Below are 13,552 nucleotides of genomic sequence, written 5' to 3'. Positions count from 1 at the left end.
TTTGTTTGGATAATTTATTACTGGTTAATGCAATTTTTTTTTTTTTTTATTTTTTTTAATAAGAACATCTGAATTCACTAATCATAATAACAGCAAACAGGTTCTTTGAAATTTTTTTTGTTTTTTTTTTTTTTTGAAAGAAGTCCCAAAGGACACTAAATTTCATTAATATAAGCCATACGGCATCTACAATTGACAATGAACGATAATGAAAACAAATTTAACAAAATCAAACAAGAATTAATCGGGGAAGGGCTAAGAATCCAAATACATAAATATAACAATTCGGCATATTCTCGATTCGTTGTCCCATACAACTTTTTAAGTGGATTCGTCGTCGCTTCACAATTTTGTAAGAAAGTTAATTCTTGTGCTGATTCCGTAACCCGAATCCGAGCCCTAATCAATAGTAGCCCCGCACAACCGGAGACCAAATTAAGCACAAATAAAACCTTGTCTTTCGAAGGAGTACGAAAAACCTTGTCTTTCGAAGGAGATCGAAAAAACCTTGTCTTTCGAAGGAGATAAACCCTTTCTTTCGAGGGAGACATTATTGTAACCTAAAACAAAAGGCTTAAAAGAAAATAAAGATTGGGGCTTTCCACCGGTGAAATCCGATGGAAGCCCCTTGAAAATTGACAATGGAGACTAGGTTTAGGAGAGAGAAGAGAGAAAAGGAGGCTAGGGTTTATGTTTTCTATTATGGTTCTTTGAAATTTTGAAATAATTTTAAAACAAAATCTCTTTAATCCATTTTCAGTTAATTTTGACATTATTTACAGATTTCACGCAATCCCCGTTGATAAAATACTGCAAGGTTTGCACTGATGCATAATTTCAAAATATGGACTTATATCATGTAAAGTATATACATAGTATATTTTATTCCATATTGACAATTATTATCTTAAAGATATTAATGATTGATTATATGCTGATATGCAATGGAAAGCATGGCGAGAAAATAACGTATCATCAGAAAAAGAAACTGTAAGGCCTAGACAAAGGGCGTGTTCGGCAAAATATAGCTGTAGAGGTAGCTGTTAGCTGTGCTGGTGGCTGTTAGCTGTATATGAAGCTGTTAGCTGTCAACTAGCTGTTAGCTGTGAAAATAAATAATTTAGTATGAGTGTTTGGTAAACTAGCTGTGAACTGTAAAATTCTAAAAAAAATAGAAGAAAATTCAACAGCTACCTAGCTTTTCACAAAAGTTAATAATGTTAACTTTTCACAAAAGCTACTTCAACCACTAAACTCTACCCCCACCACTACATTCCCAAACACTCATAATTTTTTCTATGTAGTGGTTTGAATAAGTCAAACCACTAAAAGCTACCCAAAAGCTAGTGCCGAACACGCCCAAAAACTGAAGTAAAGAAACTGTAAGGCCTAGACAAAAACTGAAGTAAAGAAACTGTAAGGCCTAGACAAAAACTGAAGTAATGTCTCTTGTGCTACCAAATAGTCTCATTCAGTCCAAAATTGGGAAAAGCGTGAATTACCCAATAGAGATAGGCATACAAAATCAACTGTAAAACTTTAATATAGTGATAGTAAAAATATACCATTCTCGGACAAAATTATCTTAATGGTGCTGAGTCCAAAAGGAAGGAAGCCAATTATGTCCTTTTCCACTTTAGATCCAAGTTGATTGAAAAATATATGGTGAAGTTTCTTGGGGTCCTAAAAGCCAGAGGGAAAGAATATGACACTAAAATGCAGCAACACCACCCACTTCAGGTGTTAGTAACAAGAAGCGCAGCAGAAGCAGCTCGCAAATCGAGCATTTTATGGCTACAAATCACAGCCATGAGAGTATTACAGCCTACTTCCTCTCATGGAAAACAAAGTAATGACTGCTTGAATCTCATCAGCTCAGACACCAAGCATCATCATTCATGCAAACCATCCTATATTCGATTATGTCGCCTAAATTCTAAGTCTATTTCGTATGTACATACTGTTATACTGATGATGGTTAATTCAGATATAAAACTGATAATACACAGCCAACGCAGGAACACGACCTGTGTAACCCAGATTGCTTGCTCCAAATTGCCAACATAAGATTTTAAATGCAATAGAATGCTAACTTAAAATAATTTGAATAGAAGCAATCTAACCTGTAATGTAGGTTTTCTTACTGTTGCCAACTTGGGTGGAAAGACTGGAAATACAATAAAGAACACCAAATCCAGTACCTTATTATTTTCAATTACACTGCAAAAAAAACTGTTGTTTACAGAACAAGACTAACATGAACCTTAAAAAATAACAAATAAAAATAAACAGTAAGCTGGTCCGGAGCTTAGCATATACAAGCACTTTAATCGATGTGCTTATTCAACAAAGACATGAACAAAATAATAATCTTCATTCACTAATGGTAATTTGTATAATAGTTTATGCGAACATTGAAGCCTCAACTCTGGAAACCAACACAAGATAACTCATTATCAAGCGGGTGCTAAAGGAAGAAAAAATAAAGGGAGCAAAACTCAACACTACCCTAAGCTACGATATACACAGAATTCAGCACCATGGCAAGGATCAAACAGGTATAAGTTAGAGGTCAGAAAGATCTGCACAGTTTCAGTATCTAAAATGACAGTTACATGGCAGAATTCACATAGTAGTACACTACTTTCACATACCACTCATAAATCAACATCCAGGAAGGGATTGTGCAGAACTATACGGTGAAAAACTTGCTGCAGATTCACTGTAATGCAATGGAGTCGGGTATCTCAAAGAAGAAGATCCAAGATAACTTGATGAAGCGTTACTAGGACTTGGAACATAAGGAGACACATATCTAGTATTGAGAGGTGATACAGATGGATAGCCCAGAGAACCTGGAGAATAATACTGAGAGGCATATGACCTTTGGGAGGACATATTCCTAAGGTCTAATGAGCTTCGACTCAAACTCATTGAAGGAGATTGTTGGTTATGATATGAGTTAAGAGGACGAGGTATTTGAGGGCTACTTGAAACAGAAGGATAATGAGATATTGCACGGGATCTTGGACTTGGTGAAGCTATTTGTATAGCAGAGGAACGTACAGATGATGATCTGAATGAAGAAAACGGTGAAGAAGCAGCAGATGATGGATTGGACGAGAGCAATGGTGTAGATTCTGACGCCGGAGGTTCACCAGTGCTAGTCCTTGCATCTCGTTTGCATACCGGGCAAAATGTTCTCCATGAAGTGAGCCAAGCATCCACACAAAATGTGTGAAATTCTGCAAAATTCACAACATCACTAATTAAATCCTCTGTGGGAACCAAAGAAAACTACCATTTATACTTGAAAGCACATCAAGCAAATAAGTAAAATTACCCTATTATCAATTTATCATACGAATCTGGCAGAAGCCGTAGAACAAACTCAAGTTGTAAAATCAGCATAATCAGCTTAATTTAATTTTTTATATATTACAAGACCTATCATGAATCTTGGTGATACGACTATCAAACCCATAAAAAATTTCAATATGATGAGCAAGGGACACAAGTTCCCGTTCCAGAATCTCAGAACAGGTGACTAGTACAAAAATAATCAAAATAACCGCTCAAGAGAATTCCTCATAGGGTAACAAGAACCATATTAGGCAAAAACAGCTTCCACTACTAACCCATTTTTTAAAAAGTAGAATAGAACTGGACAAAGGAATTATAGGGTACCATGTACATCTATGTTTTAAAAGTTTAACAGAATATTAGTTATTAATACATCCCAGATTCTCACTTATTGTGCATCGATGTGGTGGTAAATACTCAAATAGCTTCTAATGATGTTGCGATACACCAAACATAATCAACATAAGTAAAACTAGGGTGCAATAGTACCTAAAGTAAATATTCACAAGCAAAGACAAATACAAAGGAACATCTCTTAAGGCATAACTTACTGTGGCGACATGGCAGAATCCGGAGCTTGTCTCCAACTCTGTAGTCCTCAAGGCAGATAGCGCATGTTGATGCTGTGCAATTCTCCTCTGTTACAGATGTGAATACTAAGCTTGGCATAGCTTTAACTAAACGGCTACTCATCCCATGGAATTCTCGAACCCTACCTTGAGGCCTTTCCCGTCTAACACGGTGCCTTCTAACAAAGAAACAAGTAGCCAGCACCGCAGACATTGCCAGAAGAGAAATGAAAGAAATTGCCATTATCGACCACGCAGAACTTTCATAGCTAGCAAACATCCACACTTCCACATCAGGGCTAGCATAGGTCCTCAACTTATGTCCGGTTGCTTTTGAAACAAATACAGCATGGATATTTATACCAGCAGAATTTCCTGCCACTGCATTGCCAGAAAACAATTCGTTAAAATGTTGCAACATAATGTTAAATTGTGTGAACTCCCTTGAGGAATGTGAACAATTGATCATCAATACATAGGGTTACAAAGGTAGGGTTACAACTTACAAGACTTAAACACAAGTCGTTAGGAAACCTAAATCAATGCGAATATTTACATACATAAATACATTTATATGTCCCTAAAATATATCCGAAGAATATCTTCCATCACATAACTTATTCATAAAATATACAGACAGATACATAACATAAACATATGGTTTACAAGCATAAAAGTGAAAATCCCAGTCAATAATTTCCAAAACTTTCTTATACTCTTCGCAGCTCGGTCCTCGATCCACAATTCCAAAGGGAAATTACAACAAAGAACCGATAATCCGGAAAACCAATGCAACTTCTGTATTTTAAATTTTTAACTCTACCTAGTTTCAGATAAGCAAAGACTCCCACAATACAATTCCAACTATCAATAATGGTTCGAGATTCAACATCAATATGTGTTAATTCAGCCTCCTAACTCAATTATGCCATCAAAATCAACTACATAAGCAGGAGCAAAATTCAACAAAGCCCCAATCCATTGTTTTCGAGTTCGATTCGAGCAAGTAATTCATACAACACACACAACAAAAACTGATTCAATTAAATTAGACAAAATGAAAAAGAGAATTACTTGCAACCAAACCACCACCATCCTCATTATCATAGATAATTACAGCTTCAAAACCTGCATTCTGTGCCCTTCTAATCTTATTCTCGAAGCTACATCCACCTCTAACAATCAATGCAATCGGAGATGAACAATTTCCATCAAGCTCAACACTATTCTTCAATGGCGAACAACCATTAATTGGCTCTGCCATGGACAATCTTCCACACATACCAGTAAGCCCCAAAGGTGGTGCTGAAATTACCAATCATAAATTCATGATATTAGAACTTACCCAGATAGTATAATTTCTAATCAAACTAGAATTCCTTAACATAAAATCAATAAACCCAAAAATAATATAAATAAAAAATTATTTATTTTGAACTGTAATGCAAGGATTAAGATTTGAAACTCACCAAAATTAGCTTCAATATCATCAAATTTGACTGTGAAATTTGTTCCAATCAGAACAACAGAAGCAGAAGAGAAACTCGACATCATGATCAAATATATACAACAAAATAAGATTTCTCTTGAAATCTTAAGACCCATATCAATTATTATTCAATAGAAAATACCCAAATCTGATATTGTAACGATTTTTTTACAAGAAACCCAGAAAAGGTGAGGAATTTTTTTGAGGGTTTAACTTAAAAAGGTTGACTCACAAGTCTCAGGTTCCAAGAAATAAGAAAAAAAAACAGGATTGTCAACTTAAAAGGAATCAGCTTGCAAATAAACCCAGAAAGGGAAAGCTCTAATTTTGACCTAATTAAACTGCAGGTTCTCTAATTAGGAAGAAGGGAAATTAGGGTTTTTAAGGATGGAAACATCAGCTTCCATCTGCAAATTGAAAAGGGAGTTGCCAGATTTTTTTAGATTGTTTGCAGATTTAGACAGGGAAGAAAACAGAGGACACTAGACAAACAAAACAATGTGCTTCGTTTTTTTTTTTTAATTTTTTTTTTTTTATTATTTTGAGTTTTTTTTTTTTAATTATTATTATTTTAGAGGGAAAATTGGATTATTTTGTACAAATTACAATAATTATTGGATAATGAATATGCCAAGATGCCAATTGAATGCAGAGATAACAAGTTTATCCCAAAATAAAAAATGAATAATTGAGTACTAGATAATTCTCGGTCCTCAAACTTCATCAACATTATCTGTACAAAATAAATGATTTTGTGCAGATGTATTTGGTTAACTAAATGTCTCTTGAACTTGGACCACTTTTGTTTATGGGATCCACCTCCTCTAAATACCCAATTTGTTGCTTTTATTTAAGATTACAACGGTTTACAAGCTGATAACTTATCATCTTCGGAATAGTATTTGTTTTTTTTTCTGGTCTAATTTGATCTAATCTTGTGACAATGTGATCAAACGTAGGTTTCGATAAAGATACTAATGGTAACGCTCGGAGTATTTGATAATCTTATCTACTAATCTACATATGATCACTAGTTCAATTCGACTCAGCCTAAGCCCTACATAATATTTGGATTTGCCCCGAGTACTACCCACTCTAAACCGGTCTACTTAGTTTATGGGTTGTGGATTAAACTCCCTCCTTAGTCCCAACCCACAAAACTGGTTCGAACTCACAACTTTGCTAGTAAAAAAGTGCTAAAGTTGGCAAGTAGAATACAATTAAAAGCGGTGCTTTATTGCATAATTTACATAATAGATAACTTCATTCTTTTATCAAGTACTCATACAACAAATCTAAACGTTGGATGGATCGAAATTCCGTTTCATTTTTCTTTACTTGCATTTGACAATGTAATTAAAAAAAAAAAAAAAAAAGGAAGCAGAACCATTAATGATACTTCGTACAAAATGAACAAAGGTAAAACCAAGAAAAATGAAAACCCTAAGAAATTGGCTTACAAAGCATAATAAGTTAGCAGCAACAATGGGGTGACCTCATAATTTGACGCCATAAGTTAGCAGCAACAATGGGGGTAACCTCATAATTTGACGCCAAACATGATGGCAGATTCTGATACCAAAGGCAAAAGCTCGAGGAACCACTAGGTGAAGCTGTTAGCAACTTGTCTGTCTCCCTCTAAGCAATCCTGCTCCAACTTTAAGTCCAATCACGATTGAAGAGATAATTTTGAAGTTACATATATTTCCTAGTCTTCCTTGTCACCTGATCTTTGTGCTTCACTGCTATCAGGTCTCAAAGGCTGTGCACTAGCATTATCTTCATCTTCTTTACCAAGAGTTTGTATTATCATCATGACAGCTACCAGGAAAACAATAAGGAAAACTAATTTGAGGCCAATCATGGAATTCAGGAACTGCATGAATGATGGGCCACTAATCTTTTTTGATACTGTCCTTCCTTCTTTATATCCTTCAAGGAAGTGTGTTATGGCGGACCCCTGATCATCTTCACCGATACTCTCTGAATCAATTACCTGGACAGAAAAGGATTAGGCGTTATAATTTCTGCACTCTTACATCACCAGAATCCAAAATCTATAATAACAAGAATAGCAAGTCTCACTACTTGTCCCGCAAACTAAGTAAATGTAACTATGTAAGCCTGCAACCATGCCATTAATAGTGTTTAGACTGGCTATTATATTGCTGTTATATTTTGAGAAGCATGATCTTTCCTTTTTTTAGTAAATTGAGAAGCATGATCTTTGCAAAGACTAGATGCAGAGAAGGGAGATTATACGATGACTTACATTGAAATACTCCTCATTTCCATCCCAAACAACCATTTTTGGCAGTTTTGTTTTTTTGCTGATCTCAAATGTCTCAACAAAGTCCGGAAACTGCTGAAGACCAGCATAAGCAAATAAATAATCACGATTAGCAGAAGCAGCAGCCTTCAATAACTTTACCAGCTGTTTCGTTTTATCATCATTCTCATCCTCCACAAATGTCAAAACAATTTTCCTATCTTCATCTCTCAACAACTTCAATGAGTCAGAATCTATAGGCAAACACAAGGGCAATACATTTTGCTTAATGAACTCCTCCAAGAATTGATCTGCACATGATAAACAGGTCAACTAAGCATTTTCTTGATATATACACATTAAAGTTCACATCTGTTAGTTCCAAAACTCCATGTTTACACATAGCAAGATAGCAACCCTTTTTTTTTCTTTTCCCCCAAAATGCAAATTGCAAACTGTAGAAGTAAGACAAAGGTACCTGATGCTAATGGAACCAAACAAACAAACAACACAACTACAACACCTTCACCTATAGAGTAAACTCTTTCAAATATTTTTTTTTACTAGCCTATAGTCCCAACTCCTAAACACTGCACGCTATAAAGACTGTAACAAAAGAAAAGGGATGGAAAATGGATCTGAAAGGTGCTCAACCAAAATCACAGATCAGGCATTAAATCAATCACTGATGTGCAAATCCAACAATTTTCACAGATCAATCACTGATGTGCAATTCCAACAATTTTCAGCAATTTTACTCCTGTTTCCATGGTCTTAATTAAAGCAAGGGATATTGCCAACAAATATAAAAAGATTTGGTCAATTTGATGATCTGAATAAGAACCTACCGTCAAAAGGCCCATAGAATATGTTTTTCTCATCGTAAGTTGGATGGAGAGACACTAGAGCTGGTACTTTGTCAAAATCATACGATTCCATAACACCATCTGAAAAATCCTTTGCCACTGAAAACCATGCCTGTTTCTTGTATTTGACGGCAAACTTGGATATGACAGACTCATCCATTCCAAAGCCGACATAGATGGGAAAATGAGAACCAGCTTCTTCAACAAAGTTACTAATAGCAGTGTCTGAATCGAGAACAGATACGTCAGGAGCAACAAATTTCTTTAAAAAACGGACAAGTAAATCAGCCTTCCTCGGTCCATTATAATCAACAGGAACACCATGCATGAAGAGCTTCAGAGTTGGAAAGCCACTGAATAACAATGAAAAGCAGAATTATTACTAACCAAATAAATCACCTTAAAAAATTAATTATGCAAGATAACTGGAATAACTTATCCCAGAAATATTCACTGACAGATCCAGAGTAGAGAATTAAACACAGTTTTTGGATGGAATAGTATTATACAACTTGCAATTGCATATTGTAAAGATGTAAACTGTACAATAAGCCCCACTAAATTCAAAATTTCCATAAGGTGTTCATCTGAAAAATACCAATTACATACTCAATCTCATATTTATCACCAACACGTCTGTACTTGTCAGCATCAATTTTAGCAATCACAATGGGCTTCTCCAGTCCAGCAAGGGCAGCAGCTGCTGCATCCAACTGCACTTAAAATCAGAAACATGAATATCTTTGGTTTAAGTGATCAATATCTGTTTACATAATAGTAATAATTGGGTCCGAGTACATGACAAAATTGAATATGTTAGAATTATTAGCACAGATTAAGAATCAAATTGTAGATTTGTTTGTTATTGGGGCAAGCTGGGGGTGGACAAACAGAAGAATTGAAGAAAGGTGCATCTACTCACCTAGTGTTATAAATTATAATGCAAACATACAGAGTTTGCCCACAAATTACTCTTCCTGAAGTTCAAAATGATTCTCATTCAAATCGAATTGATCGATTAGTATTAAAAAGTGTATATATTCTTTCTTTTTTTTTTTTTTTTTTTTTTTTTTTGTATATATTCTATTTCTATAAGATCCATTTATCCCCTCCATACAGATATACAAGTTCCCTTATTGATTTATCCCTATGATCAAGGATATGCCATAATTCTAATATAAAACCATAATAAAATTTGAAGTTTTAAACCATTCCTACATTCTCCGGTCCCTATCACTTAAATAGAATAAGAATATCTTGGAAAGTCCAATCAATTTAAATAGCTACTTAATCTAACTAGTTAATTAACATTCACAATTTTGATCTAGGCATCCTAAATCATTATACATCACTACTACTTCAGTATAGTAGGATAGCTTTCTTAAGCATAAGTAGAATCATGTCACTTGCAACCGTTGCACTATTCGAATTTACGACATCAGCACAAAACTCTACCAAACACAAAGGGAAACGGAAAACATTAGAAATTGCTAATACATAACAATTGGTAGCATAAACAATTCAAGCAACAAATCGTATTGCATCGAAACACACTACTGATACACAAATTTGAAGATTGATAAAGATTATTTCAAATAGACAGACCTCTGCTCCTAATAGATCTCAACTACACTCTAATCAGACATATATAATCGTCATATTGCATCAAATTTAGTAAAAAAACACAATAAAATTTTTCACTAATTATCCACAAAATATATACTTTATATCAAACAAGAAAAACCCTAATTATATGAAAAAACACTTTAAAAAAATCAATTATAACAAAATCAAGGAAATTGAAGGAAATAGGAAAGTGCAATAAGATCTAAATCAGCAGGAAAAAAAAATGAGGAGAGAGAAAGAGGACCTCAGGAGAGAGACGCTTGCAGTGACCACACCAAGGGGCGTAGAAATCGACGAAGACATAATCGAAGGTTGAAATCGCAGAATCAAAGTTTGAATCGTCCAAATCAATCACTTTTCCATCAATGTCGAATTGCTGTTCTTCGGCGAAGATCGAGAGGAGAGAGAAAGAGATGATCGAGAAGATGACAAGTTCAACTGCTACTGATCGTATTCGCATGGCTGCTTCTTTTCGAACTGTTTGTGTTTGTGTTTATTTTTCTAGAGTTTAAGTTCGCGGATTCTTGTTTTGTTTCCTTTACTCAGGTTTATGGATTTAAACATAATCCTCGGGAAAAAAAAAAATATTTTTAATGTCTCGTGATGGCTTAAAATGAGACCGTCTTATCTAAAATTAATTTTGAGCATGTCGAGTATTAGTGTATTACTACTACGATTACTCGTATTACATAAGAATAGAAAGTTTTTGCTAAATCGTAGATTAACAATTTTGATACATATCTAAAATTTTGGAAAAAATAATTATAAACTTACACAATTAAGAAATAAACATAACAAGAGAAAATACAAGAATTGTCCATGTATGACCTAAACCTATTTGATCTAATTTACAATTGAATAATTCCACATTGATTATTGACATTTGCCATATAACTAAAAGGGAAAATAATTATTAAAAAAAAAAAAGTAGCACAAAATTTTTACTACATAATATTGAAAATTTCATGTCTTACAAATGATCACCAATAATCTCTACAAGAGCAAGATCCATGTTGGAAATGATGGAATCTACTTCGATCCCTAACAATGATTTCACGGTTGAAAATCTTGGATATGAGCTTAATAGCAAGGTGGCAATCAGCACACACCCTAAGGTTTTTGATTACTGTTATTGGAGTTCCTGGCAAAGTATTAATGAGCATAAAAGCAATAGCAATCTTTTCACTGTGATATGTCAAGGCAGTCTCTTTTTCTTCCTCTTCAATGTCAGCTAACACATTCAGTGTGTGAGGCACATAGCCCTCCAATCTTAGGACCTTTGTGATCTCTCTTAACATCGCGTATATTTCTTTGTCCTGAGGATGAGATCGATCTCCCATAACAAACTCGTGAACACAATTCCTCAACTCGACAAGGCTGAATCCCGGTGTTTTCCTAACTCCTTCCTCTACCATTTTGGCCCTCAGTTGCTGGACATCAGTCCAACGATGCTCGGATGCATAGAGATTCGAAAGAAGCACATAATCACCACAATGCTTAGGGTCTAATTCTAAAAGTTTAGACCTTGCAGTTTGTGCAAGAGCTAGATGCCCATGCAGTGAGCATGCACCTAATAATGTCCTCCAAATAACAGCATTTGGTTGCATTGGCATGTCTTTGATGAATTCATATGCTTCTTTCACCTTTCCTGCTCTACCAAGTAGATCAACCATACAACCATAATGCTCAATCCTCGGCGTAATTCCATACCTATCTTTCATCTGATTGAAATAATCAAATCCTTTATCCACCATTCCACAGTGACTACAAGCATACAAGACTCCAACTAAGGTGATATCAGTTGGTGCCAGTTCTTGCACTTCCATCTCCTCGAAAAGCCGAATTGCTTCACTTCCAAACCCATTCACAGCTAACCCAACAATCAAAGACGTCCAAGATACCACACTTCTTTCTCTCATCTCATCAAAAACCATTTCTGCTTCCCTAATTCTCCCACATTTTGCATAAAAATCTAAAAGCGCATTCACTGCGTGCAAATTCTCATTCAAGCCAACCTTAAACATGTAAACATGTACTCTTCTACCCAATGCCAATGCACCGAGCTCGGCACAAGCACATAACAAGCTCACCATTGTAAACCCATCAGGCTCAACACCCACCAAGTTCATCTGCCTAAAAAAATCCAGAACTTCATGAGGCTTCCCATTCAAAGCAAACCCATTAATCACAGAATTCCAAGTCACAAGATTTCTAACAGGCATTTTATCAAACACCTTGTATGCACTCTCAGGGTATTCACAAGTAGCATACAAATGCACCAACCCATTCTGCACAAAAACCAAAGATTCAAACCCAGTTTTAATTACAACACAATGCACCTTTTCCCCCAACTTCAAATCCAACAACTTAGAAGTTGCCTTCAATAAAAAAGGGTAAGTATGTGTATCAGGCTCAACAAGATGAACTGCTCTCATCTGGGTATACAAATCAATGGCTGGTTTAGGGTTTTCACTGAAAGCAAAACCTCTAATCATGGTATTCCAGGTGAAAATATTAGGGGTTTGAATCTGGGAGAAGATTTTCTGGGCATAATCCATAGATTTGGAAAGAGAAACAGAGAAGAAGATTAGGTGTTTGGCAAGAAGAGGGTTGTTTAATGGGACACCATGTTTGATAGAAAAAGCATGAATTTGTTTGAGTTTGTGATTGGAAGAAGCAGATGATTGCAAAAGTGCAATGCATTGTTTGAGAATGAAAGGTTTTGGGTTTTCTGGGATGAATTTTTGTGTGCAGTAGAAAAACAGAGAGATTTGTTTGTGTAGTAAATTGAAAGAGAATGGTGAAAGATTTGGTTTGAAGTGCATAACTTGGTCATAACGGAGATGAAAGTTACAAACTAATCAAAGTACTATAACACTTCATCATCATGGAATAGCTTTGTGTATCGACACTCGAATATTTATATGAAACGGAGGGAGTACTTAATTGAATGCAGATAATCGAGACTTCGAGAGGAGGGATCTTCATCTCTGTTTGGAAGGGTTGCCCAAAGAGTTAACTAGTACGGAGTACTTAACAGTAGTCAGCAGATTTGTTTTGCTGATTAATGAAATGTTTATGCATTTTATTGTCAATCATTGATGCAGTTCATGACAATTTGGTACTTTGAAGTATGAATGAGCTTATAAACTAAATAGGATGGGTTTTGGTAGTTATTACACAATTATTAGATCATGCACCCGAGATTGCAATTGCTCTATTTTTGAATGTATGTTCATATTATTCAAACTTAATGTTCATATTTTTTTTTTAAATGTGTTCAACTAACTGTCAGAATCATGGATTAAAGAATAGTATATATTTATAAACTATAAGCAAAATCTCCATAATCTATCAACTGGAATCATTA

General features: G+C 35.0%; 3 protein-coding genes across 3 annotated transcripts; all 3 read right to left on the bottom strand.

The window, feature by feature from the left end:
- Nucleotides 1-2,355: 2,355 nt before the first annotated feature.
- Nucleotides 2,356-6,109, bottom strand: LOC145586938 (receptor homology region, transmembrane domain- and RING domain-containing protein 2-like). The gene is made up of 4 exons (XM_081643913.1): nucleotides 5,402-6,109; nucleotides 5,007-5,237; nucleotides 3,915-4,313; nucleotides 2,356-3,245 (listed from the first exon to the last, which is right to left on the bottom strand). Exons 1-4 carry the CDS (start codon nucleotides 5,535-5,537, stop codon nucleotides 2,665-2,667), a joined length of 1,347 nt encoding a protein of 448 aa, XP_081500039.1. The 5' UTR covers nucleotides 5,538-6,109; the 3' UTR covers nucleotides 2,356-2,664.
- A 527-nt stretch (nucleotides 6,110-6,636) lies between these two features.
- On the bottom strand, nucleotides 6,637-10,710 carry LOC145586937 (protein disulfide-isomerase 5-2-like). Its single transcript, XM_081643912.1, has 5 exons — nucleotides 10,427-10,710; nucleotides 9,166-9,269; nucleotides 8,539-8,909; nucleotides 7,694-8,001; nucleotides 6,637-7,417 (listed from the first exon to the last, which is right to left on the bottom strand). The coding sequence occupies exons 1-5, from the start codon at nucleotides 10,640-10,642 to the stop codon at nucleotides 7,130-7,132; spliced, it is 1,287 nt and encodes a 428-aa protein (XP_081500038.1). The 5' UTR covers nucleotides 10,643-10,710; the 3' UTR covers nucleotides 6,637-7,129.
- A 452-nt stretch (nucleotides 10,711-11,162) lies between these two features.
- Nucleotides 11,163-12,863, bottom strand: LOC145585872 (pentatricopeptide repeat-containing protein At4g21065-like). The gene has a single exon (XM_081642581.1). The coding sequence runs from the start codon at nucleotides 12,738-12,740 to the stop codon at nucleotides 11,163-11,165; it is 1,578 nt and encodes a 525-aa protein (XP_081498707.1). The 5' UTR covers nucleotides 12,741-12,863.
- Nucleotides 12,864-13,552: the final 689 nt, after the last annotated feature.

This window comes from Chenopodium album, chromosome 16, assembly GCF_948465745.1.
Source record: "Chenopodium album chromosome 16, dcCheAlbu1.1, whole genome shotgun sequence".
Taxonomy (NCBI): domain Eukaryota; kingdom Viridiplantae; phylum Streptophyta; class Magnoliopsida; order Caryophyllales; family Amaranthaceae; genus Chenopodium; species Chenopodium album.
The sequence above is the reverse complement of the archived record's forward strand: the minus strand, read 5'-3'. Positions and strand labels throughout refer to the sequence as shown.

Excerpts from the sequence above, each read along its gene's own strand:
- LOC145586938 (XM_081643913.1), bottom strand. The coding sequence starts at position 5,537 with ATGGGTCTTAAGATTTCAAGAGAAATCTTATTTTGTTGTATATATTTG. Across the intron at positions 5,238-5,401 it reads TGATATTGAAGCTAATTTTG|CACCACCTTTGGGGCTTACT; the intron begins GTGAGTTTCAAA and ends TGGTAATTTCAG. Across the intron at positions 3,246-3,914 it reads GATTCTGCCATGTCGCCACA|AATTTCACACATTTTGTGTG; the intron begins GTAAGTTATGCC and ends TGAATTTTGCAG.
- LOC145585872 (XM_081642581.1), bottom strand. The coding sequence starts at position 12,740 with ATGGATTATGCCCAGAAAATCTTCTCCCAGATTCAAACCCCTAATATT.
- LOC145586937 (XM_081643912.1), bottom strand. The coding sequence starts at position 10,642 with ATGCGAATACGATCAGTAGCAGTTGAACTTGTCATCTTCTCGATCATC. Across the intron at positions 9,270-10,426 it reads GCAAGCGTCTCTCTCCTGAG|TTGGATGCAGCAGCTGCTGC; the intron begins GTCCTCTTTCTC and ends TTTTAAGTGCAG. Across the intron at positions 8,910-9,165 it reads GGTGATAAATATGAGATTGA|TGGCTTTCCAACTCTGAAGC; the intron begins GTATGTAATTGG and ends ATTGTTATTCAG.